The sequence below is a fragment of the Microcebus murinus genome, chromosome 16, assembly GCF_040939455.1.
Source record: "Microcebus murinus isolate Inina chromosome 16, M.murinus_Inina_mat1.0, whole genome shotgun sequence".
Taxonomy (NCBI): domain Eukaryota; kingdom Metazoa; phylum Chordata; class Mammalia; order Primates; family Cheirogaleidae; genus Microcebus; species Microcebus murinus.
In genome coordinates, this window is record NC_134119.1 from 34,103,693 (window position 1) to 34,126,866 (window position 23,174).

At 60.7% G+C, this 23,174-nt stretch overlaps 1 protein-coding gene across 5 annotated transcripts in view; it reads left to right on the forward strand.

Annotated features, from left to right (window-relative positions):
* Nucleotides 1-20,871, forward strand: part of SRC (SRC proto-oncogene, non-receptor tyrosine kinase) — a 53,703-nt gene extending 32,832 nt beyond the window's left edge. For 2 of the 5 annotated variants that reach the window (XM_076011107.1, XM_012755177.3), the window contains 14 exons: nucleotides 166-332; nucleotides 1,387-1,641; nucleotides 3,130-3,229; nucleotides 3,503-3,520; nucleotides 8,933-8,965; nucleotides 9,850-9,948; nucleotides 10,111-10,214; nucleotides 12,033-12,182; nucleotides 13,376-13,531; nucleotides 15,656-15,835; nucleotides 17,131-17,207; nucleotides 17,912-18,065; nucleotides 18,197-18,328; nucleotides 18,587-20,871. In XM_076011107.1, coding sequence (XP_075867222.1) covers nucleotides 1,395-1,641; nucleotides 3,130-3,229; nucleotides 3,503-3,520; nucleotides 8,933-8,965; nucleotides 9,850-9,948; nucleotides 10,111-10,214; nucleotides 12,033-12,182; nucleotides 13,376-13,531; nucleotides 15,656-15,835; nucleotides 17,131-17,207; nucleotides 17,912-18,065; nucleotides 18,197-18,328; nucleotides 18,587-18,795 — 1,659 coding nt within the window. In that variant the 5' untranslated portion in view covers nucleotides 166-332; nucleotides 1,387-1,394 and the 3' untranslated portion in view covers nucleotides 18,796-20,871. The remainder of the gene's footprint in view (nucleotides 1-165; nucleotides 333-1,386; nucleotides 1,642-3,129; nucleotides 3,230-3,502; nucleotides 3,521-8,932; nucleotides 8,966-9,849; nucleotides 9,949-10,110; nucleotides 10,215-12,032; nucleotides 12,183-13,375; nucleotides 13,532-15,655; nucleotides 15,836-17,130; nucleotides 17,208-17,911; nucleotides 18,066-18,196; nucleotides 18,329-18,586) is intronic. The other 3 variants (XM_076011108.1, XM_076011109.1, XM_076011110.1) reach the window with 3 other exon arrangements.
* Nucleotides 20,872-23,174: the final 2,303 nt, after the last annotated feature.

The window sequence follows — 23,174 nt, forward strand, 5'->3', positions numbered from 1 at the left end:
GACACTTGGGGACGGTTGGAGGCTGTTTGGGGCCTGGGAGGGTCTTAGCACTGGGCCCGCCAGAGCCCGACGAGCAGTGATCCAAGAGGGACAGCCGCGACGATTTCTCTTTCTAACCGTTTCCTCGCAGCAGCCTGACAAGTCTGCTTTGTCTCTGCTTTGCAGATGAGGACGCCGAGGCCCAGAGAGGGAAAGTGACTTGCCTAGGGACACACAGCAGGGAGAGGTGGAGCTGGGCCTCTAGTCTGAAACCCCTGACTCCACACCTGGTGTTCGAGCCAAGACCCCAGGCTGCTTCCCAGATCCTCTGGGGCGGCCCCTGCCTTCACCAGGTGAGATGATGGCTGACTCCGGGAGCCGCGGCCACCCAGGGCCTGTGGGTGAGGAAGTGGGGGTGGGGGGTGGGGGGTGGGGGGTGGGGGGCGGGGGGCGGGGGGGGGGGCAGGGCCGTGGGCACTGGGAGTTTTCAGCTTGGTTCCCTGTGTGTTTCCTGATCTCTGGACCTCCTAGCTTTCTGGCGCAGGAATGTCTTAACTTTTGAATAGCCACTCATTCAACTCCTTATTGAGCACCTACTGTGTGCCACTCCCTGTGCTAGGCACTAGCAGCACAGCAGTGAGGAAGACAGATAAAAGGCTATCACATGGGGGGAGGGGGGAAATGGGCATTTTTTGAAACCTTAAAATCTGTACCCCCATAATATGCCGAAATAAAAAAAAAAGAAAAAAAAAGGCTATCACAATAATCATATAATCACATGAATTAAAGAAAAATTAAAAACAGGGCCATTTATCAAGGAGAGGCACAAAAGTCAGGGTAACTTAACCCCGTGAAAGGATTTGGGCAGCACTTCCCAAGGAGGTGACTTTTGAGCTGAGAATTGAAGGAGGCACTGGTTATCCTGGTGAAGTGCTCAGGCCAGTGGGAACAGCATGTGCAAAGGCCCTGTGGCTGGAGTCAGCTCCCAGTCATCTCTCCTTTAACCCTTGCCCCCATGTTGCTGCCTTGGTTGCCGTCTTTAGCACCTTTCTCCCAGTGTTAGACCATTCCAGTCAGTCATATGTTCATCCAACAAACCCTCAGTGAGTCCCCGCCTCTGAGCTAGGTGCTGAGTACATAGGCATGACTCAGACACTGTCCCTGCTGCCCATGAGGGAAAGAAACAGTAACTGAAGGGGAGGCGAGAAGGGTCAGGGTTACTACTGATGATGAGGGCTGCTTCTGTGCCAGGCCCTTTCTATGGGTGCCATCATTATGCCCATTTTACAGATGAAGACACTGAGGCTCTGGGAGACTAACTCGCCCCTCATTGGGCCTCAGTTTCCCCAGGCAGCCCTTCCTGCTCCTAGAGGCTGTCCTTCACCCCAGGGCCCTCTCTCCCTCCAGCCAGGATCATGGGCAGCAACAAGAGCAAGCCCAAGGATGCCAGCCAGCGGCGCCGCAGCCTGGAGCCCGCCGAGAGCGCGCACGCCGTCGGCGGGGGCGCCTTCCCCACCTCGCAGACGCCCAGCAAGCCAGCCTCGGCGGACGGCCACCGCGGCCCCAGCGTGGCCTTCGCGCCCGCCGCCGAGCCCAAGCTCTTCGGAGGCTTCAACTCCTCGGACACCGTCACCTCCCCGCAGAGGGCGGGGCCGCTGGCCGGTCAGTGGGGGTGGCGGCGCGGGACGGCCTCGCCCCCGCTGGCCGGCCGGGCTGCCCTGCGGGGCGCCGTGTGTGCGCCGGGCGCGGGCGCCCCTCTCCGGTGCGGGCGCGGGTGCCGCTCCCGCCCGCCGGGAAGGGGAGGGTCCGCGGCGGCTCGCGGGGAGGGCTCTACCGTCGCGCGCCCTGCGGCGCCTTCTAGGGGCACCGACGCAGGCTAGCGGGGCCTGGGGGCGCTGCCCGAGAGAAGGGCGGCGACGGGGCCAGGCCCCCGGCTGCTGCCCCCGGCCCAGGACGGTCTCTGCCCGGCGGCCGGGGCGGGGCAGGGGCCGGAGCCCGGGGCGAGGGCGGCTTCCAGGCGGGGCCCGCGCCCGGTGCGCCCCTGCGCCCTCTGCTGGCGCCTGCGGGCACGGCGGCACGGCGCGCCGCTCGGAGACGCGCAGAGGGACCGGGTCGGGACGCTCAGACAGGGACAGGTGCGCGCAGACACGTGCGCTCGGCCGGGCCGCACCCACGCGGCGCGCGCACACACGCTGAGCGGGACGGCGTCGTGGACTCGCAGACACAGCGCACAGAGGCACCCCAGGGACACGTGGGCGCACAGACACTCCCCATGCAGACACAAACACACATGCACGATGTGTCTCCGCTGAAGACGCGTGCCATACAGTCTGAAGCCCATTCAGAGACACACACAGAGGACGCACAGGGACACGCTGAGCTGGGGACACCATGGTGGACACTCAGGCTCACAGGCGCGTGAATGCACCTGTGTGCAGTGAGAACACATGGGCAGGTGTGGACCTGCAGACACAGACACACACCCAGGTGAGACACATGCAGACACACCCATTCAGTTGTTCAAGAAATATCTGTGGAGTTCCTACTGTGTGCCAGGACTGTTGTCAGGGGCAGAGAGAAACAGGACAGGTGTGGACACCTGTGCAGGGGCTTGGAAGTGGAGACGGCTGGGAAGGAAGGAAACGGTGGGGAGGGGAGACTGGGGGATTGTGGAGGTGGACGTTGTCACTTAAAATGGGGGACAGAGGGGCCTCTTTGAAGGGACAGTTACCTGGAGCCAAGTCTTCCCAGACACCTGGCAGCACCCAGTCACTCACGGAGAAACAGAGTGTGCCTCCCCGCGGGGCTTTCTGCAGCCACTGCTCATTCAGCCCGAAGTTCTTTCCTGAACACCTACTGTGTGCCAGGCTCTGGGGACAAAACAAAGATGCCTGTTACCGAGCACTTCTGGTTCTGTGAGCAAGACAGACACCAAATAGCTAAGACGATACCCAGCGCCACCTAAAGCCCAGGGCACACTCAGATGTGAAGGGACGCTCACGCCCCCACAGCGACGCACGGACACACGGCCGTGTCGACACACATACAGGCCCCGCTGACTGTGACCGCGTCTCTGGGCTGGGCACTGGTGGGTGTGGGAGACCCCCCTCCCCTCGGCGCCGCCCTGCTGACACACCACCCTCTCTGCAGGTGGAGTGACCACCTTTGTGGCTCTCTATGACTACGAGTCACGGACAGAGACGGACCTGTCCTTCAAGAAAGGGGAACGGCTCCAGATTGTCAACAACACGTGAGTGCCCCCTTCCCCGTTGGCCCCGCGACGCAGTGGGGTGAGTTCACAGTGGGCTCCTGCCACGCTGGAGCTGCCGACAGGGCAGTGGGACAGAGGGCAAGTGGCGCCCAGCACCGACTGCACCTCCACCTTGGCAGCGCCTGCTGTCCCTCCCCAGCCCCGGGCACCCATCCCTGGCCACGGGGACCCTCCCCATCTCCGGCTCTGCTTGCTCCCTCCAGCCCTCTCTCAGCTTCTCCCTCTCTCTGCTTCTCTCTCGCTGGCCCTTAGGAGGAAGGTGGATGTCAGGTGTGTACAGCGGCGGGCCGGCGGGCGGGTGGGGGCGCTGCCGGGTCGGGTGCGGCGCCGCCCGCATGTGCTTCCACCGCCCTGTCCCTGCCTGTGCTCTCTGCTCCCTCCGCCGCCCTCACCACTTCCCCCGCTTCTCCACCCCTGCCGGACTGACCGGGTCCTGGACCCGGACCCCAGGCTGAGATGGGGCCATCCATCGCTCCCTCCTCACCCCTCCTCCCTGTGCCCTCCCACCACCTCACCCCTCCCCATCAGACCATCGGCCCATTGAGCACCAGCTGCAGGCAGGCTCCAGTGCTGAGCCCGCTGGGGCCTGCGCGGAGCAGGCCGCGTCCACACCCTCCTGGAGCCAGAGCGTGGCCGGGAGCCAGCCCTTTGCCCCGGTCCAGGCCAAGTGTCAGGCGGAATGGGGTCAGCTCCTGGAGCCCCTGCGGTGTGCCCCTCTGGTGGTGCCCACAGGGCCTGGGAGGGCTAAAGGCCTTGAAGGAAAGACAGGGAAGTGGTGTGACGGCAGAGGGGTGGACGGCCACCCCGCGAGGACGGAGGGTGCAGGGCTGGAGGGGGCCGAGCCTTCAGGGCTGTGGCAGGCAGGGGCTCTCGAGGGGACAGGAGACTCCATCCCTGGGTGTCCTCAAAGGCCTGGCTCAGGAAGTGGGACATTTCCACCATCCGCAAGCGTGTCTTGCCTGTTCATGCCTCCCTTCCCTTGTGCATGCTCTTCCCCTGCCTGAATGCCCTTTCTCCAGCCTCTGCCTGGTGGACTCCTATTCATCCCTCAAGGTCCGGCACAGGACTGCCTTCTCTGTGAGGCAGAAGGGAGCACAGGTGCCAGGTGCTGTGCCAGCCATCGTTGCCCGTGTCCCCCTTGTATTAGCTCCTCTCTGCATCCAGCCAGGGCTGTAGTGATGGGGGAGGGGCCTGACTCCATTTTGCAGATGAGGAAACTGAGGCTCAGAGGTGGTGAAGGCCCTTGTCCAAGGTCACATGGCTACCAAGTAGCAAAGCCAGGATTGGAACTTGGGCTGTGGCTCTCTCCCCTCCTCAGGCTGCTCTCGGGGGAGGGGAGGGAGCTGTCCCGGCTCCCCCTTGGCGTATCAGGGTCCTGGCTCCAGGCCCTTTATTGTCACCAGCTCTTTGCACCTGCTTCCCCCCAAGCTGGGAGCTCCTTGAGCCACTCTCTGGTCAACCTCCATTCTAGTCCCCATGTCACCTGCTGTTCAGCACACGGGGTGGCCAGCCGGTGCTGGGGAGCGGATGAGTGAGCAGTCATAACAGTGCTCCGAGCACTTCTCGTGCCCTGGGTGCGAGCCGGGTCCTGTGCTGCGCGCTTGCAGTTGCATTATATTATTTACACGTCGGCGCAGCCCTGAGAAGTGGGGACGCTCATTTGCTCCATTCTACAGATGAGGAAACTGAGGCCCAGAGAGGGGAAATGACTTGCCCAAGGTCACACAGCTAGTAGTGGCAGAGCTGGGAGGGGTAGGCTGGCCCTCGGACCCATGGCCCTTGCGGGAGGGCTCAGTGGAGGTGCGGCGAGCCCAGAGCGGGGAAAGGCCCGTTCCAGGGAGGACGCCTCAGGCTGGCGGCTTTCAGGTGCTGGGGGCATCTCAGACCGGGTCACGTTGTGAGCAAAGGCTCGGGGAACTTTGATTCTGCCTCTTCCACCGGGGTCGGAGGGCAGTCCCACTGCTTCGTTTGCCCAGCCCCTTCCCTCCCCTCTTCCTGCCTTCCAGGCTGGGCGGGGGCGCTGGGGGCCGGGGTGATGGGGTGGGGGCCACTACACTCCTTGCCTAGAAGTTGGGGAGGCGGGGGCAGCTGGGGCTGGCGGTAGAGCAGGGGAGAGGAGGGGCTTCGTGGAGATGGGCCACCCGCATTTGAGATGTTTGGGTCTCGTCCCTCACCCAGGGACCACCGTGACTGCTTCGGGGCCGTTGTTGTTTAGCGCCTCCCACCCTGCGCTCTAGCATGGCCCCACCCACGCGGCTGTCAGGGCAGGTGGAGCCCGTCTGTCGGGGTTGGCCAGGTTGGGGCCCTCACAACAGCGGCCCAGAGATCCCGCTTCATGGACCCCGGTGCCAAATGGCCCTGGGTTCTAGCGTCCTGCGTCCTGCGTGGCCCTGGGTCAGAAGGAGCGTGCCGTGGGTCTGAGGTCTGGCTGACCTGAGCCCACTGGCCTGGCGTCCGAGTTTCCAGGGCCCCTCTGGGTTGCTCCACCAACTGCCCCCTCCTCCCATCCACATTCCAGCATCTTCTTTCGGAGAGCTTCCAGCAGGTACTGCCGGGCAACAGCACTGCAGCCAACCTCTGCCTCCTTGCCTGGGCATGCCAGGGCAGGGGCACCTCAGGACTTCAGAGCCTCCAAGGACCCTGCCTTCCTGTCTTCTTCCCGAGACCTGCCCTGGCCTCGCCCTTCCCTCACCCCGCTACCCAGCCCACAGACCGTGCGCGCCAGGCCTTGGGGCTTGGAAACTTGACTGCCTGGCTCTAACTGGGCCCTGGCCAGCCTCAGCCTGGGGCTGTCAGGCCCCAGCTGGCCACACCCAGCTGCCCCGCTTCTCTGACCAGTCCCTACAGCCCAAGCGAGTTAAAATGTCAAGACCCAAACTGGCATCACGTCCCAGGTTCCAAAGCTGCCACAGCCCCGGTCCACATGCCAGCCTGGCTGGACACGGGATTAAGTCCATAAAGAGGATCCCGAGGCTCAGAGAGGTGAGGTCAGTTGCCTGAGGCCACACAGGCAGTGAACAGCAGCTGGGATGTAAAAATGTAAAATCTCGGCTCGGGGGTTCCTGGCCCAGCGCTTCCTCCTGCGGCCACGGGTGGGAAGGTGAGGGGTTGAGCAGGGGACAGGTCAGGCCCCAGGGAAGGCTCTGGATGCAGTAAAACTCCTCCACCTGATAGATCTATGTCTCGGTTACCCCCCACCACCGCCACCTGAGGCAGGTTTGAGCCTCCCAAACCCTTAACACAGGAAGATGGGGATTGGTGCTTCCATTTCACAGGTGGGCAAACTGAGGCCCTGATGATAATCAGAGTAATTTTCTTAGCTTCCCCTGAGCCCAGCTTGATGCTGATTATTTGCACACTTTGCCTGCAGGGGAGATTCCATGAATATGATCTTTATATCTAAAACTCAGAGAGGGTAAGGCACTTGGCCAAGGTCACACAGCAAATCCTTGTTGGAGACTGAGACTGTGCTGCTTTGGTTTTTTAAAAACATTTGGAGAGTGGAAGGGGCACGGCGCAGATACAGATTTAGTTGTTTTTATGTATTTGTTTAGCCAAAGCTCCTGCGCATTGAGCACCTACTATAGCTGGGCCCTGTTCTGGCATGACTGCCCCTCTGACAGACGAGGAAACTGAGACTGGAGGGTGTGGTGTGGAGGGGTCAAGGCCACACAGCCAGCAAGGGGTGAGCTGGGATGGCGCCCGGAGCAGGCCACTTCTGGAGCTCGAGCTCCCGCACGCCTCCAAAGTCAAGGGCCAGGCTGAGGCCGGAGCTCGTGGCTCTTTAGTGGTGTTGCGTGCACTCCTCTCCCCGCCCCTTGTGAATAAACCCCGGCCTGGACCACGAGAGCCCAGACCCACACGGGGGCTGCTGTCGGGAGCCGGGAGCTCTGCTTGCCGAGGTCTGGGTAATGTCAGCTGCACTCGTCTTGCCTCTGGGGCCTGGCTTGGCTGCCCCTGGGCACTTGCTTCTGCCAGCCTCCCACTCTGAGTCGGGGGCCAGGGGCTCCCCAGAGGCCAGCTTGCAGCCTCTGGCTTTGTCAAACTGCCTCTCCTTTTTTTCTTCTTTTTTTTTGTCAATTTTTTTGTAGAGACAGGGTCTCATTTTGTGGCCCAGCCTGGTGTCAAACTCCTGGCCTCAAGTGATCCTCTCGCCTCGGCCTCCTAAAGTGCTGGGATTACAGGCGTGAGCCACTGCAGCCGGCCAAGTGGCCTCTTTTTGTAGCCTCTTGACCTTAGACCTTGGCCCAGTCCTGGTGGGGCCGTCCCCTGCCCCCGCCCTGCTGCCTCGGGTTCTGTCTTCCCTTGGCCTTGCCGAGGGTCTCAGCCTCTGTGAGGCTGGGGTGGGGGCAGCTGTGGGCACCTAGAGGCCCTGATTCCCACCCCTGCTCTGCTATTTATTCACTGTGCGGCTTTGGGCAAATCAATGCCCTTTTGTGCCTCAGTTTCCCCGTTAGTGAGATGGAGGCTTTGGTTTGGGAGATCTCAGAGAGCTGTTCCCTGTGACTTGAGTCCTGGCTTTACAGCTTTGGGCAAGTCCCTGCCCCATCTGTTCCTCAGTTTCCCCAACTCGGTAAAGAAAGTGCTGGGCTACTCTAGTCTTGGTGCTGTGTGTCCCTGGGTTGATCTCTCAACATCTCTGAGCCACAGTTTCCTCATCTAGGGGCTGGGACCTTGTGTTTCTTCCTTGAAGGGTGGCTGTGAGGGTCAAATGAGACAGACAAGTGTGGACACCTCGGGTGGGTTTGCAACACGGAGGTGGATGGAGATTTTGTGCATCCAAAGGCTTCTTTCCTTGGCGTGGGACTTGCCCCCTCCCTCCAGGGCCTCCCTCCTTAGAGACCCCACGTGAACTTACCCCCTCCCTGAGCATGCGTGCAGCCATTGCACAACTGAGTCAGGCCCACACAGCCCCAGTTGTACCCCCTTTGGCTCACTCCATCCAGAAGGGACCCCCACCCTCTGGTTCACCTCAGACCACCCAGCTGAGCCCCAGGGTCTGGGGTGCTCACCTGTCCTTTGACAGGTCTTCGTAGAGCTCCCTCAGCCCCATTCTCTCCTGGCCTCAACTTTTCCATCTTTAGAATGGGCTGAAGAATCTGGCCAGGGCAGCTCAGAAGGACTGGGAGCCAGGGAGCCAGGTTCGAGTTCAGATTGTGTGACTGTAAGCAAGGTCCTTTCTCTGACTGGACCCTAGCAGGGTCTGGGGGGACACCCTGCTTACATAGATCTTCTCAGGGTCATGGTGAGGTCCAAAGGTGGCCTTGGGTTGAGAAGAGCTCAGCAAGCTAGCAGCCCCGCCACGCCCTGTACGGGAGGGATCCTCCTCCTCCGGGAACCCAGGCCTGGCTGTGTGACCTTGAGCAGAGGGCTTCACTTCTCTGGCCTCAGTCTTCCCATCTGTACAGTGGGATTGAGAGGGGGCCCTAGTTCCCAGGTCGCCTGCCCAGTGACACCCTCCCCCAGTCCCTGTGGACCCTCTCCCTGTCCCCTTTGGTTGCTGTGGATGTGAGGCCTCTGCGGCTGCCCCCGTCCCCGTCCCCAGCACCGCCTGGCTCTCCTGCTCTCTCCCTGGCTCTTCCTGTCACTCTTTGCCTCTCACCACCCCCATCTCTGCCTCTTCTCTCCTCTTGGGCTCTCGCTTTCTCCTCCCTCCTCTGTGTCTCTGGACCCCCGCTCCAGCCAGACCTGGTTCACATTCAGATGGCTGCAAAGGTACTTCCACCCCTCCCAACGCCCACCCTGGTCCAGGGACCCAGCCTCCACGCCAAGAGCTCCTCCCGCCCCTGCCCCCAGCACCTCCTCCCCCTCCCTCCTCCTCACGGGGCAGTTAGCATAGAAGTGCTCTGGGCATTGGGGCTCTGCCACCTCAGTCCCCTCTGACTGGCTTGCTGTGTGACTTTGGGCAAGTCCTAGCCCACCCTGGCCTCAGTTTCCCCCTACAGATGGAAGGCTGCAGGAGGAGGCCTGTAGTTTTCAGCCGAGGAGCCCTTCAGGTGTGACCTGTGATATGTGACAGAGATAAGCATTGCTCTAGTTTGCAGGGTTGGGGCCTAGATTGTCACTGGTCCCCAAAAGAACCACCCCTTGCCTCCACCCACATCTCATCAGCTCCCAGGATTGGGCTTCTGAATCTCAGGGCTTGGGAAACGCCATAGGTCTAATTTGACTCTATTGCGGGCAGGAATCTTCTCTCTTGTTACAACCTTACTTGCCCCCAGGGACAGGGAGCTCCCTCCCTCACTCCCAAAGCAGCTCGTGGCATCTTGAGATGTCTTGATACATCCGAAAGAAAGCAGCTTACTGCCCATCCCAGGCCTTTGCCCCTGTGGGTTTGGGGCTCGGGCTGATCAAGGTCAGTCCTGCCCCTGTCCTGGACAAAGCCCATCTGAGCCAGCTTTGGCAAAGAGGCATCTGGGCCGGGGGGGCAGGGTCCCAGGCCAGCTTGCCCGGCACTGTGCGAGAGCTCGAGCCGGCCCTGCTGCCTCCCGGGCCTCGCTGGCCCTCCGGGGCCCCAGCACAGCACCTAGGAAGGGCCGGGCGCCGGGCTCCCGCTGACGGCTCCCTTCTCCTTTGCTCTTCCTTCTGCCCCTGCTCAGAGAGGGAGACTGGTGGCTGGCCCACTCGCTCAGCACGGGACAGACGGGCTACATCCCCAGCAACTACGTGGCGCCCTCGGACTCCATCCAGGCCGAGGAGTGAGTATATCCCCGCCACTGCCCGCCACTGCCTGCGCAGAGGTCTTTCCAGGGCTGGGGTGGGAGGCCGAGCTGCCCAGGGCCCCGGCCACATCCAGGGGGAGGCGCTGTGACTGGGCAGAAGCCCGGACCACCAATGCCGCCCACCCCCTCCCACCCCAGGTGGTACTTTGGCAAGATCACCAGACGAGAGTCAGAGCGGTTACTGCTCAACACCGAGAACCCGAGAGGGACCTTCTTAGTTCGAGAGAGCGAGACCACAAAAGGTACGAACACTCCTGCTGGCCAGTGAAAACTGAGTCTACTGCGGGTGGTTTAAGCTGGGTGCTGCAGAGTGAATAGGAGTTTGGTGTATGGCGTGGGGAGGGAAGAGCCCTCCAGGTGGTGGAAATGGTAGGATCCAAGTCAGGGAGGTACATCTGAGGAGCTCTGAGAAATCTGGGGTGGCCAGAGGCCCAGTGAAAGATGAGGCTTAGCCTCCCTGGCCTCAGTTTCCTCAGATGAGGAATGGGTACAGGTTGTCAGGAGGTCTGAGTGTCACACAGCAAAAGGCTTGTTCCCAGGGTGGGTGCTGATGTGATAGGCCCCTCTTCTTCCCCTTCCCAGGGGCCCTGGGGCTGCACTGGGTGCCGGGCAGTCCCGGCCCCTGCTCCTCTCCTGTCCCTCCCCCCGGCCGGAGAATGAAGACCATCCCCTTTCTCTCCAGCCCCTCTGAAAGTGGGTTGCAGGCGCCTCGTCACCATGGCAACCAAGCTGGGCCGCTTCCTGTGGGCCTGGGGCTCAGCGGGAGATGGGGAAGCAGAGCATCCATGTCGTGCGTGTGCGTTATGAGCAGTTGTGTGGCCGTGTACACGTGTGCATGCCGCGCGTAGGTCTGGGCATGCGTGTGTGTGCACGTGGGGGTGGAACTGTGTGTCTCTGCGTGGGAGTGAATTGCGGTTTGTCCTTGTGCCCGGGGGCCTGGGGAGTGTGTACCTGTGTAAGCATGTGGCCGCTGGGCTCGGCATGCCTGTGCGCGTGTGCACACGCGGTCAAGGTTGGCGTCAGCCTCGGGCCTGTGGCTTCTACATGCTCATGGCCTGGACTCTCTGTAGAAAATCACGGTTGCCCAGTGCAGGCTTTAGATGTTCGAGTGTGGGCTTGTGTGCTAGCTCTGTGACCACAGGCTGGCCACTTCCCTCTCTGGGCCTCATTTCCCCTTCTGCACACCGGGTGGTAACCTCTGCCCGAGGACTGCCCAGCGGAAGGTCCGTGGCTGCAGGGGTGGGCGTCCCGGGCTATCCGCGCTGCCGGGCCGGGCTCCTGAGAGGCTCCCGCCTCTGGGCTCAGCCTCCGTCCCTCATGCCACCCTTGGGCTCAGGTTAGAAGAGGTTCCTACCCTGGCCTGCTGGGCAGGAGGAAACCTTTCTTATCTAGGCTCAAAGGAAAAGGGAAGGGACACCAGGGCTGGCCCAGCTTCGCCTTGGCTGCCTTCAGGCCACACCTAGCATGTGATTGTCTGCCAGTCACCTCTGCCAGCCACTCCCTCTGCCAACCACCCCCTCCTGCCTGAGCTGGGCCTGTCTTCAGGAAGGGGTGGGCCACAGACAGTGCCCCCGTAGACTGACCCAGAGAGGGAAAGCAGTTAGGCCAGGGACACACAGCCATATGGGGCCCTTCCCAGGCTCCCAACAAGCATTTATTGAGTTCCTAGTGTGTGCCAGGACCTCTTATATGTTGTCTCATCGAATCTTCCCAGCAGTCCTGGGAGTGCCCCCATTGTGCAGAGGCGGAAATGGAGGCTCAGAGAGGGCAAGTGACTTGTCAAGGTCACACAGCTGGGATGCACACCTGGGATTTGTAGGTCTTGCCAGGGCCGAGGGTGCATGGCAGGACCCTCTGGTCAGGTGTTGCTTTGCTCACTTGGCCCTGCCTCAGTGGCTGGCTCAGAGCTGGCGGCTGAGCGACAGGGTGGCCCAGGGGCTCTCAGCCCCGGCCTCCCTTCCCTCCCTCCCGTGTGGGACAGGCATAGAACAGTGCTTAGTGCCATGGCCTGCGGGGGCAGCCGGCGTGCTGGTCACACTCCCCCTGGGCCTGGCCTGCAGGTGCCTACTGCCTGTCCGTGTCCGACTTCGACAACGCCAAGGGCCTCAACGTGAAGCACTACAAGATCCGCAAGCTGGACAATGGCGGCTTCTACATCACGTCCCGCACCCAGTTCAACAGCCTGCAGCAGCTGGTGGCCTACTACTCCAGTGAGTGTCCCCCCAGGCCTGGTCTGCAGGGTCTGCTGCTCCCCCACTTCCCATCCCTCCCCCTCCCCCCTTCCTCTCCCTTCCCCCCTCCTCCCTGTATCCCTTCCTTGCCCTTCCCCCCTCCTCCAGCCCTTCCCCACTGGCCTTCACCGCTCCTCCTCTTTCTCTGCAGCTGTCTGGTGAGGAGGGGGCTGCCCTGAGGAGGAGGAGGGGACAGAGGCTGCTGTCGTTTGTCTGCATAGCGCAGGACCGGTCTGAACCGGTTACTGGGAGAGGAGGAGGGGCGGCTAGACTGACTGCAGCAAAGAGGGAGAGGGTGGGCGAGAGTGGCTGAGGGGGCCGCGGGGGCTCAGGGAGCCCACCATGTGGAGGGGGAGGGATGGGGCGTGGTGCAGTGGTGTGGCCCACCATGTGTGCACCGCAGTGCCACCGTGTGCCCCTGTGCCCGTGTGCCTCTGTGTGTGTGTAGCCATGGTCTGCTCCCCACCCTGCGCCCCTCCTCCTCCTCCCAGCTGGACCTCCCGCCTTCCCCTACCTTCCCGCCACTCTCTCCCGCTGGCCACCACTATAGGGTCCCCTTCCTGCAGATGAGAGCCCTCCAGGGGCTATCTTGGGAGCTTAGGATAAAGGCCCTGAGGCCTTGGGGGGGGTGTCTAATCTCAGCCCCTCCTGCCCCCACCTGGTGCCCCCTCCCCCGACCACTCCCTGCAGCCCCTGGGGCCCCTCAGCCCAGCAGCTGTTCTCTCCAGCCCGTGCTTGGGGTGCCCTTCCCTGCTCAGCCCCTCGCCCTCCTGCAAATCCCGGCCCAGCTGCCACTTGCCCTGGGCGTCCACCCCCACTCAGGCCTCCTGCTGCTGCGCGGCTCCCCTCTCCCGGCACACGCGTGGTCCTGGCGGGTGGGGTGACTGGGCTCCTCCCTGGACCGGGAGCTCCGAGGGCAGGTTCCTCTGGACTTACTCTACTCTGGGTCCCCTTAAAGTCTGATGAATGAATGAATGAGTGAGTGAGTGACCCGGACGCAGATGCGTAAAGCTCAGTGGGCCCATGGGGGGCGGGGCCGCGCATACATGGCTGTCCACGCCTGGCCCCCAGGCAGCCTGTGTGTGTCATGTGCGGGGCTACACTCGCAGCGGGACAGGGGGGCCCGGGGCAGACGGCCCGCCTGACCTGCACCTCCCTGCCTGTGCCCTCAGAACACGCCGACGGCCTGTGCCACCGCCTCACCACCGTGTGCCCCACGTCCAAGCCGCAGACTCAGGGCCTGGCCAAGGACGCCTGGGAGATCCCTCGGGAGTCGCTGCGGCTCGAGGTCAAGCTGGGCCAGGGCTGCTTTGGAGAGGTGTGGATGGGTAAGGCCGGGCCCCTGGGGGAGGCGTGTGGTGTCTCCACCGAGAACCAGGCCCGAGGTCTGTCCTGGGTGGCAGCTTCAGCCTCCCTTGCTTCCCTTTCCGCTTAGTCACCTCTGCTGAACAGTAGGACCTGTTTTAAATATAGAGCTCCCCAGTGCTGAGCGGCACCGAGTTGGGGTGTATCCCCCCACATGCTGTGCTCAGCAGCCCTGCAGACCATAGCACCTGTTAATCCAGAGCTGGTCAGGGCTAGCCAGCGCACTCTGAGCCTCAGTCTTCCCACCTGTAAGATGGGCTGGTGCTAATAGGACCATCAGGGGGCTGCGAATGAACAGTGGCTTGTGCGTGTCCACATGTTAGCTGCTAGCCGAGGGAAGAGCCACCCCCGCTCGTGGAGGGGGGTGCTGGGAAGCTTAGGGTCTGGCATGTTCCGGGCCTGCCTGTTAGTGATTTCTTGTCTAACCTTGGAACAATAGCAAAAGGGTCCTTGAAAACGAGCACCATGCAGCCGTGACAAAAGCCAGGCCCCTTTCCCGCCGGCTGCTCTCTGCTGATCCCGGTGGAGGTGGGCAGACTGTGAGTCTGCGGCTTTAGCGGACACGGGTGCAGTTTGCAGGGTTGTTTCATCGGAGCCGCAGTGTGCGCGGTGTCACCGTCCCCTCTCCTCCCCAGGGCTGGCCGGGGAGAGCAGACAGGCGTCCCTTAGGGGGAGCCGTGCGTGGGTGCGGGGACAGAGGCCTGGAGGCTGGGCAGGCCAGGGCAGGGCAGGGGCGGCGTGAGCTGCTGAGAGGGGAGGGGTGAGACCCCAGCGCGTGGACGTGGACGCAGCTAAATGAGGACTCGCGCAAACCCTGGATAAACCCTGCTGGTGGCTGCAAGACCACCTGCCTTAGGTGTGCGGTGACGTCCAGGGAAGGGCCTCCGTTCCTCCCTGGGTGCTCCAGGTAGACTCCTGGGGGCCCGCAGAGGTGGGCCTGAGCCCCAACCCCCAGATCGAGGCGGGCGATGAGGAGAATGGGCCCAAGGCCCCCGCCCAGCCGGGACGAGAACCCGGATGAAACACTGTCTAGAACACAGCTTCCCCCAAGGCCCCCAACTTAAAAAGCAGATAATAGCGAAGCGATAACTACTTTCTTTACAGAGCCTCACAGCGGGCCCGGCCCAATCGCTAAAATCTCATTTAATCCTCAATCGGCTCCCACAGGCAGGCGCCACGCATTGCCGCTTTCCAGACGAGCCGGCTCTGGCAGGAGGCAGAGGCGGGAGTGGACTGCGGCCAGCCTTCGCGCTGTGCTTAGTGCGGGGCTGTGCTTTGGGGGAGTGTGGGCTCCTGAGGCGGCCTCTTGCTCTGGTGGCCTCCATGGCCCCTGGGCCGGCTACCCCTGACCCCTCACCCCTGGCCCCAGCCAGCGCACTTGCCATTTGCCATGCCCAGAAGGAACTGATCACCCAGGCATGGGAGCATGGAGTTGGAACCCCAGCTCTAATTGTCATGCTAATGTGCTACTTTGGGGACATTCCTAGTAATCACAGTCCTGACGGCAGCCACTGTGCTTTGAGCATGTTACCAGAGACTCATTTAATCCTCGCAACAGCCCTGTGAGGAGCACCCCGCCATTGTGCCCATTTTTTTTTTGAGACAGAGTCCCGCTTTGTTGCCCAGGCTAGAGTGAGTGCTGTGGCGTCATGGCAACCTCAAACTCCTGGGCTCAAGCAATCCTCCTGCCTCAGCCTCCCGAATAGCTGGGACTACAGGCATGCGCCACCATGCCCGGCTAATTTTTTGTATATATATTTTTGGTTGGTCAATTAATTTCTTTCTATCTTTAGTAGAGACGGGGTCTCTCTCAGGCTGGTTTTGAACTCTTGACCTCGAGCAATCCACCCGCCTCGGCCTCCCAGAGTGCTAGGATTACAGGCATGAGCCACCGCGCCCGGCTAATTGTGCCCATTTTTACAGATGGAGATATCGAGGTGCAGAAAGGGCACCGGCCTTGCCTGGCCTTGGCACGTGGCTGGGGAGGCCAGAGCTGGAGCTGGCACCCGGGCAGGCAGATCCTGGGTCCCGGTGCCATAGGAACAGAGGGGCCTCCACTGAGGCAGCCCGTGTCCCTTCCCCCACAGGGACCTGGAACGGCACCACCAGGGTGGCCATCAAAACCTTGAAGCCGGGCACGATGTCTCCAGAGGCCTTCCTGCAGGAGGCCCAGGTCATGAAGAAACTGAGGCACGAGAAGCTGGTCCAGCTGTATGCGGTGGTGTCTGAGGAGCCCATCTACATCGTCACGGAGTACATGAGCAAGGGTGAGGCCAGCACCGCTGGCACGGGGGTACGCGGCCGCCCCTCCAGGTAGCCACCATGGACGGAGCCGTTCACAACAGGGCAGGTGGGGGGAAGCAGGATTTCCCCCGAAATCGGTGGAACAGAATCAAATGCTCGTGTCAATGGAAAGTTAAACCAAAGATTGCCTTTCTCATTTCACTTTTTAAATCATTTCCTGTGGCCCATCCTGTTGCCCCCACTTTGCTGGTTTTCTAAAGCTGTTTGCCATATTGGGGCAAAAAGAGAACTCCCGCAACCCTCCACACTGAGCCACATGTAGGTCAAGTTGCTCGCTTGACCTTGACTTAATGTTTAAATTAATTAGTTATTTTTTGAAATACTTTTGAAATACACCCCCACTTTTGGGAGGTGTAATTTACATGTGATAAGAGACACCCATTCTAAGTGTCCAGTCTAATGAGGTTTTTTTTAATTTTATTTTTATTTCTTTTTTAAGACAGAGTCTTACTTTGTTGCCCAGGCTAGAGTGAGTGCCATGGCATCAGCCTAGCTCACAGCAACCTCAAACTCCTGGGCTCAAGCGATGCTTCTGCCTCAGCCTCCTGAGTAGCTGGGACTACAGGCATGCACCACCATGCCCAGCTAATTTTTTCTATATATATTAGTTGGTCAATTAATTTCTTTATAGTAGAGACAGGGTCTCGCTCTTGCTCAGGCTGGTTTTGAACTCCTGACCTCGAGCAATCCTCCCACCTTGGCCTCCCAGAGTGCTAGGATTATAGGCGTGAGCCACCGTGCCCGGCCCAGTTTAATGAGTTTTAACAAATGGATTCTCTGTGTGTATCCCTGACCACTATCAAGATCCACAACATCACCATCACCCAGAAAGTTCTGTGTACCCTTTTGCTGATGGGACCCTCCAACCCCAAAGCCAGGCAACCACTGATTTGCCTTCGGTCATTATAGATCTATTTTTGTTTGTTGTAGACCTTCGTATATGGAAACTTTTACATCTGAGATTCATCCTTGTTGCATCTCTCAGTAGTCTGTTCCCGTTTTGCTGCTGAGTAGGGTTCCGTTGTACGCATGGACTAGTCCATCCGTCCACCTGGAAGGGGACATTTGGCTGTTCCCCTTCCTGCTTGCCTTTGAGTGACAAACACTGAGTTGGGCTTTACTCAGAGTTCGGTTTTCATAAAATCTGCCGTGTTGGCTACAGCAAGGCCAGCCTGGCTGGGGGACAGGATTTGGGAATCCTTGCTCCTGGCTCAGGGAGGACAGGGCAGGGGCTAGAGCTGGGTCTCTCTCTGCCCAGGGAGTTTGCTGGATTTTCTCAAGGGGGAGACGGGCAAATACCTGCGGCTGCCTCAGCTGGTGGATATGGCTGCTCAGGTGAGTCAGCCCCTCCTGCCTCTCCACACCCTGGGCCCTCGAGCACCCAGACCCATCCGGCTTATCCAGATCTGGCCTCCTGAGTGCCCCCTCCAGGAAGCCTGCCTTGATTTCCCCCACACTCATTGATCTTGCCCCATGTTCTGGGCAGAGGAAAGCCCTTACCTGGGCATCAGAAATCATTGACTTGCTGTGGAACCTCAGGCCTCAGTTTTCGTCTCTGTAGAGGTTATTTAGCCACTCAGCAAACGTGTATTAGTGCTTGCTGTAGGCAGTGCTCTACAATCAATTTTTCATTTAATCCTTATCACAATCAGGAGTAATTGGGATTGGCTGTTATTACCATTTGACAGATGAAAAAACTGAGGTTCACAGAGGGGACTTGAGGCAGTGGGCAGGACCTGGCATCCAGGTCCTGTCTGTGTCTCTGAGTCAGTTGGGGCCTCTTTTCATGGTCACCCCATTTTCCTGGCTGCATCTCATCTCATGCGTTCCCTTTGCCCTCTGCCCTGCACCCCTCCTCCCGCTGAGCGCTGCTCTGCTCTTTATGTTTAATACAAACTGACTTCACTTCCCTGAAGTAGTGTGGGAGGGCGGGGAGTGTGGTCGGCTCTCCACCCCTGCGGGGACCCCAGCCCTGGGCATGTGCCCCTGGGAAGGGCGCGGGTGGCCCCTGAGCCAGGCTCCCGCGGTTGTGCCTGCAGATCGCCTCGGGCATGGCATACGTGGAGCGCATGAACTACGTCCACCGGGACCTGCGCGCCGCCAACATCCTGGTTGGAGAGAACCTGGTGTGCAAAGTGGCTGACTTCGGGCTGGCGCGGCTCATCGAAGACAACGAGTACACAGCCCGGCAAGGTGGGCGGGGTCTGCGTGGCCCTGGGCAGTTGCATCCTGCTCTGAGCCTCAGTTTCCTCATCTGCCAAGCGGAGATGAGAATGCTGCCCACCTGGCAGAGTGGTTGCGACACACCCTTTTCGCTCTGGTAGGTGCCAAATTCCCCATCAAATGGACGGCTCCAGAAGCCGCCCTCTACGGCCGGTTCACCATCAAGTCGGATGTGTGGTCCTTTGGGATCCTGCTGACGGAGCTCACCACGAAGGGACGGGTGCCCTACCCTGGTAAGCAGGATCCCCGTGGCCATCTCGAGTCCCTGGACCCCTCTGCGCTGGGGGCCTTGGACAATCCACAACCCCTCCTGGGCCTCAGTTTCCCCATCTGAATAACAGGTTGAGCATCTGATCTCGGCTCTCTGTGTGGTCAGGGCTGTCAGCCTTGGGGACAGGACTTACCCATGGTCACGCCTAGCCTGTCCTAGGCAAGAAGCCCTTCTGTTGTCCCCTTCAGCTTCCCCGCCCCATGCCTCGCTCTGCCCACAGGGATGGTGAACCGCGAGGTGCTGGACCAGGTAGAGCGGGGCTACCGGATGCCCTGCCCGCCCGAGTGTCCCGAGTCCCTGCACGACCTCATGTGCCAGTGCTGGCGGAAGGAGCCGGAGGAGCGGCCCACCTTCGAGTACCTGCAGGCCTTCCTGGAGGACTACTTCACGTCCACCGAGCCCCAGTACCAGCCCGGAGAGAACCTCTAGGAGCAGGCAGGGCCAGACGGGCTTCTCCGCTTGGATCCTGGTCTGGGGCGCCCTTTGCACGGGTCTTGCCTCCAGCTGCCTGCCCTCTCTCCGGGGGGCTGAATTGCCAGGGGCCAGGCCCGCCCCTCTTTTGTGGCATGGAAGGGCTTTGGGACCTGCGGGAGCCTGTGAGGGCAGGACTCAAGGAGGGCACAGTGACTCTGTCCCTGCTCCTGCTGTAGCCACACGCCCCCTCCCTGCACTCCCTCCCTGAGCTGGCCGGTCTCTGGTCTCTGGAGGAGGAACTGGGCTGGGCTGGGCAGGGCTGGGGCTCCCTGTTTCCCGCTCCAGTCTACTCCATTCATCAGCTCCTTCCCTACTTCCCACGGCCCTGCCCTGCGTCTGTCTCAAGAGCTGGCCAAAGAGCCTTTCCAAAGAGGAGCAATGGGCCCCCAGCCCTCGGCCTGCCTGCCACCCTGCCCCTCACCATCCACTTCAGAAACATCTGTAGGTGGAGGCCACCAAGGCCAGGACCTTCTGCCGTCACTCCCAGGCCGGGTGGCCTGAGGCCCAGCTCGACGTAATGCTGGGGGGGATGAGTACCCCTCAGACCCTGCCCTTCTTAGATGTGAGGGACCCTTAGAGACCATCCATTGCTTGCTCCCATTTTACCCATGGGGAAACTGAGTCCAGAGAGGGGATGTGACTTGCCAAGGCCACAAAAAAGTTCAGGGTTGAGGTGGGATCAGAACCTGGTGCTCCTTCTGTCTTCCTCAGGAACCAATGAGAATCGTCCTCTGAGGCATCACGGACAGACGGGGGCAGCCAGGGGCCAGGGGACTGAGGATGGGTTAGACACAGCAGAGCTCTGCAGCTGCTGTCCACTCGGCTGGGCTGTCATGGGGGAGGAGAACAGAGGCAGATGTGAGGCTGAGCTGGGAACAGGGGAGGGGCAGGTGTGGAGAGGCAGGCTTCAATCAGAATGTGGCTGGCTTTTGACCTTCAGAGCCAGCCAGCTATGAAAGACTGAGCTCCCTGGCTCTGGAGGCAATCAAGCAGAAATGGAAGAGCCAAGAGGCTGGGAGGCCCTGACCCTGATCTCAGGAGGGAACCCCAGGTCCTCCTTCCCCCAGTTTGTCCTGTGGCATTTTAATGCCTGGCCTCTGCCCTCCAGCCTGAGTTGGCACCCCTTCACTCATGAGATGGGAAAGGAGTGCCTGGGCTGGGGTGAAAGAGGACGAGGTGCCCACTACCATGCACCAGGACTGGCTGCGTGACCTTGGGTAGCCCCTGCTTTTTCTCTGGGCTGTAGTGTCTGCCCCATGTGTGACCATGGCCTCTGCAACTGCTCAGCTCCTGTCCCGTCCAGACTGTGGCAGGACATCCTTGGGGAGCCCAGCCCTGGGACATCAGGAGGTTGTTTAGGCCCTGGCTCTGCTGTTCAGCCTTAGGGTGTGTGGTGGCTTCTCCCTGGGCCTCAGTGTGCCCATCTGTAAAAGGACAGCTGACAAATTTGTGGCATCTTGCCAAGGGTCCCCGTGTGTGTGTGTGTGTGTGTGTATGTGAGTGCATGTGTGTGTGTCTCCATGTGTGTCCATATTTAACATGTAAAAACGCCCCTGCTCTGTCCCTCAGACACATTGTACATTTCACCCATGGTACCCCATCATAGCAATAACATTCCTGCTGCCAGGGGTTCTCGAGCCAGCCAGGCCCTGCCAGCGGGGAAGGGGGCCAAGCAGTGCCTGCCGATGAAATTTCAACTCTTCCTCTCATACATGTTGATCACCCAAGTCTCCTCCCGTCCATCGCGGTCACATCTGGGCTCACTCACCTCGATGTGCTCTCAAATCCCCCCAAAACTGCCTAAGGCCCTTTGTATAGGTGTCCTGATACTGTCCTTTTTTTAAAAACAAAAAACAAAAAACAGTGTTTTGTAGATTTCAGATGACTATGCAGAGGCCTGGGAAACCCCTGGCTCTGGGCAGGGCCTGGTGGTCCCAAATTCTGTGGCCCAGGCTTGGGGGGAGGAAGGGGGGATCCAGAATTGGTTGTAAATACTTTGCATACTGTCTGATTAAACACAAACAGACCTCAGAGCTTGGCCAACAGTTTATTGAACGTCTACTGTGTGCCGGGGGGTGATGGGTGGGTTGTGAGAACAAACTGCCGTTAGAAGGGCCTTGCGCTGGCAGCGCCGGTAGCTGGAAGGCTTTGGGCCAGGCAGGAGGTGACATGATCCGATTGGAGGCAGCCACGGTGGAATGTGGCCGTGTGTGCACATCCGCACCTGTGTTTGGGGTGAGTACCTGGGAGAAGCACCAGGCGAAGCCCAGGACTCCCCGAGTGTGATAAGGACAGGACTCAGATGCCTGTGGTGGATGGTGGCCGTTGACGCCGGGGACTGGGTGGGGGACTGTCAGGCCTGTGTGGAGTTGCCCTTGTATTCACAGGGAGATCACAACCCCCCCCCCCCCAGGATACTGCTGTGTGCGCTACTTGCGTGTTTCCGAGGAATGCGGGCAGGGCTGGAGGTGGCGGTAGGTCAACAGAAGTCCTGGGCATTCTGAAGCAAAATCCGAAGACCCCTCCTCCGCCGCCCCACCACCAAAGGACACAGCCTGGCAAGCCGTCTCCATAGCAAGAGGTTTATTTTACATAAATACACATCCGATCGCACACCTACGCATGCGAGTCACCTCTGGCCATAACACTGCTTAATTAACAACAAGGTGCAAAAATTGGACATGTCTCTGTTCAGTGTTATTTTCACAAGCCAAATGCACCATAGTGTCCAGGTCAGAATGGAGACTGCACGGGGGTGTGCGCGAGTCATGGGAGGTCTGGATGTGAGTTTGTCCTTGCCTTGCTGGTAGGAGTGTGCGCCCGGCTCCGTGCGCCTCTGTGTTCATGTGGGCAGATGTGTTGGCCCGTTTGCTCACGGGTGTCTGTGCAGATGCACTGCGTGGACGTCTGTGTGTGCAGGTGGCCTGTGAGCCTGGGCTCCTGGCCTGCGTCCCGATGCGTGTACTTGGGCATGAATGGGTCTGTCCGCTCTGGCTGTGCCTACGATGTGTGTGTATCGCCTGGACACAGATCGGGGTGTCCTGAGCCTGCGGCCTCCTGGAGCGTGCAGGAACCGCCGCGTGTAGCTGAGTCCACGCGGACGCGGGTGGGGGCGGCGTGTGCCCGTGCGGGCCCGTGGGAGCTCAGACTCGCACCCGGCGCCGGCCACTCCCAGTGGGGCCCACGTGTGCCCAGGGGTGCAAGGCCACGTGCGAGCATGCCGCTGGGGACCCGTGCCAGCCCCCCGCTGGGGCTGGGACAAAGCGCTCGCCTGCGCTGCCTTGGCGGGTCGGGAGTGCGCCTGGGTCGGGAGTGCGCCTGCGCGGCGGCGCTGGCAGGGGCGGAGGCGGGGTCCAGGGCGAGGTCCCCAAGGCGGGGGGCGGGGGTCTGGTGTCGGGACAGCAGCCCCACTGGCCCTTTCCCCGCCTCTCCAGCTCTCTCTGGCTCTGTCTTGACAGTTTTCTGTTTCTCCCCCTCCCCTTGGTCTTTCTGTCTCTGCGCTTCTGATTTTCTTTCTGTGTGTCTCTCTGGGTCTCCCTGCTGCTCAGTCCTGTCTCTCTTCCTCTGGGCCTCGGCGCTGTGTCTCTTTGTTTCTCTAGTCTCCCGCGCCCGCCAGTGCCTGTCCCTCCGTCTTCCTCCCCGTCAGTCTCTCTCCGTCTCCGAGCTTCCCCGGCCCCCCTGCCCAGACCGCTGCCACTGCTGGGGACACTTGTTCTCCCTCTGCGCAGACTCCTATTCAGCCTTCAAAACACACCTCGGAGGCCACAGGCCACCCCTGGGAGCTCTCCCTGCCCCCAGGCACCGTGGTCCCAGCTTGCCCACCAGAACAGCACCGGAGGCCTGGGTGAGGTGGCTGCTGCCAGCCCAGGGCAGGACACACCGGCCACGCCGATCAGGCAGGGGAGGCGGGAAAGCCACTCCGCCTCTGCCTCCCCCTGTCCCTGGTGCCTTCTCTGGTTGCAGCTCCTCGCTCTGGGCCTGCGTCCAGTTCAGTCCTGCTCGGCTCTGCCTGTGACACACAGAGACACGGAGCAGAGGCGCAAGGCCGCCCCTCCTCCAGCCCCTCTGTCCCCTCCTTCCTCAACCCTGTCCCGTTCCCAGCCCCCTTCAGGGGAAGAGAGGCCCTGGGACCCTGGCCCAGCCTTCTCCCTTTCTGGTTTCAGTTGGTTTTACTCTTACTCTGCCTGCATGTCTTGTTTGTGAGAAACATTAAATGTTTTCCCCCATGACAAAAATAATATATATTCTTTTTGGCAGAGTAGGAAAGGTATAGAAAAGCACAAGTAAGAAAAGACTAAATCATAGTTCGCACCCCCTACTGCGTCCCTCCTGCC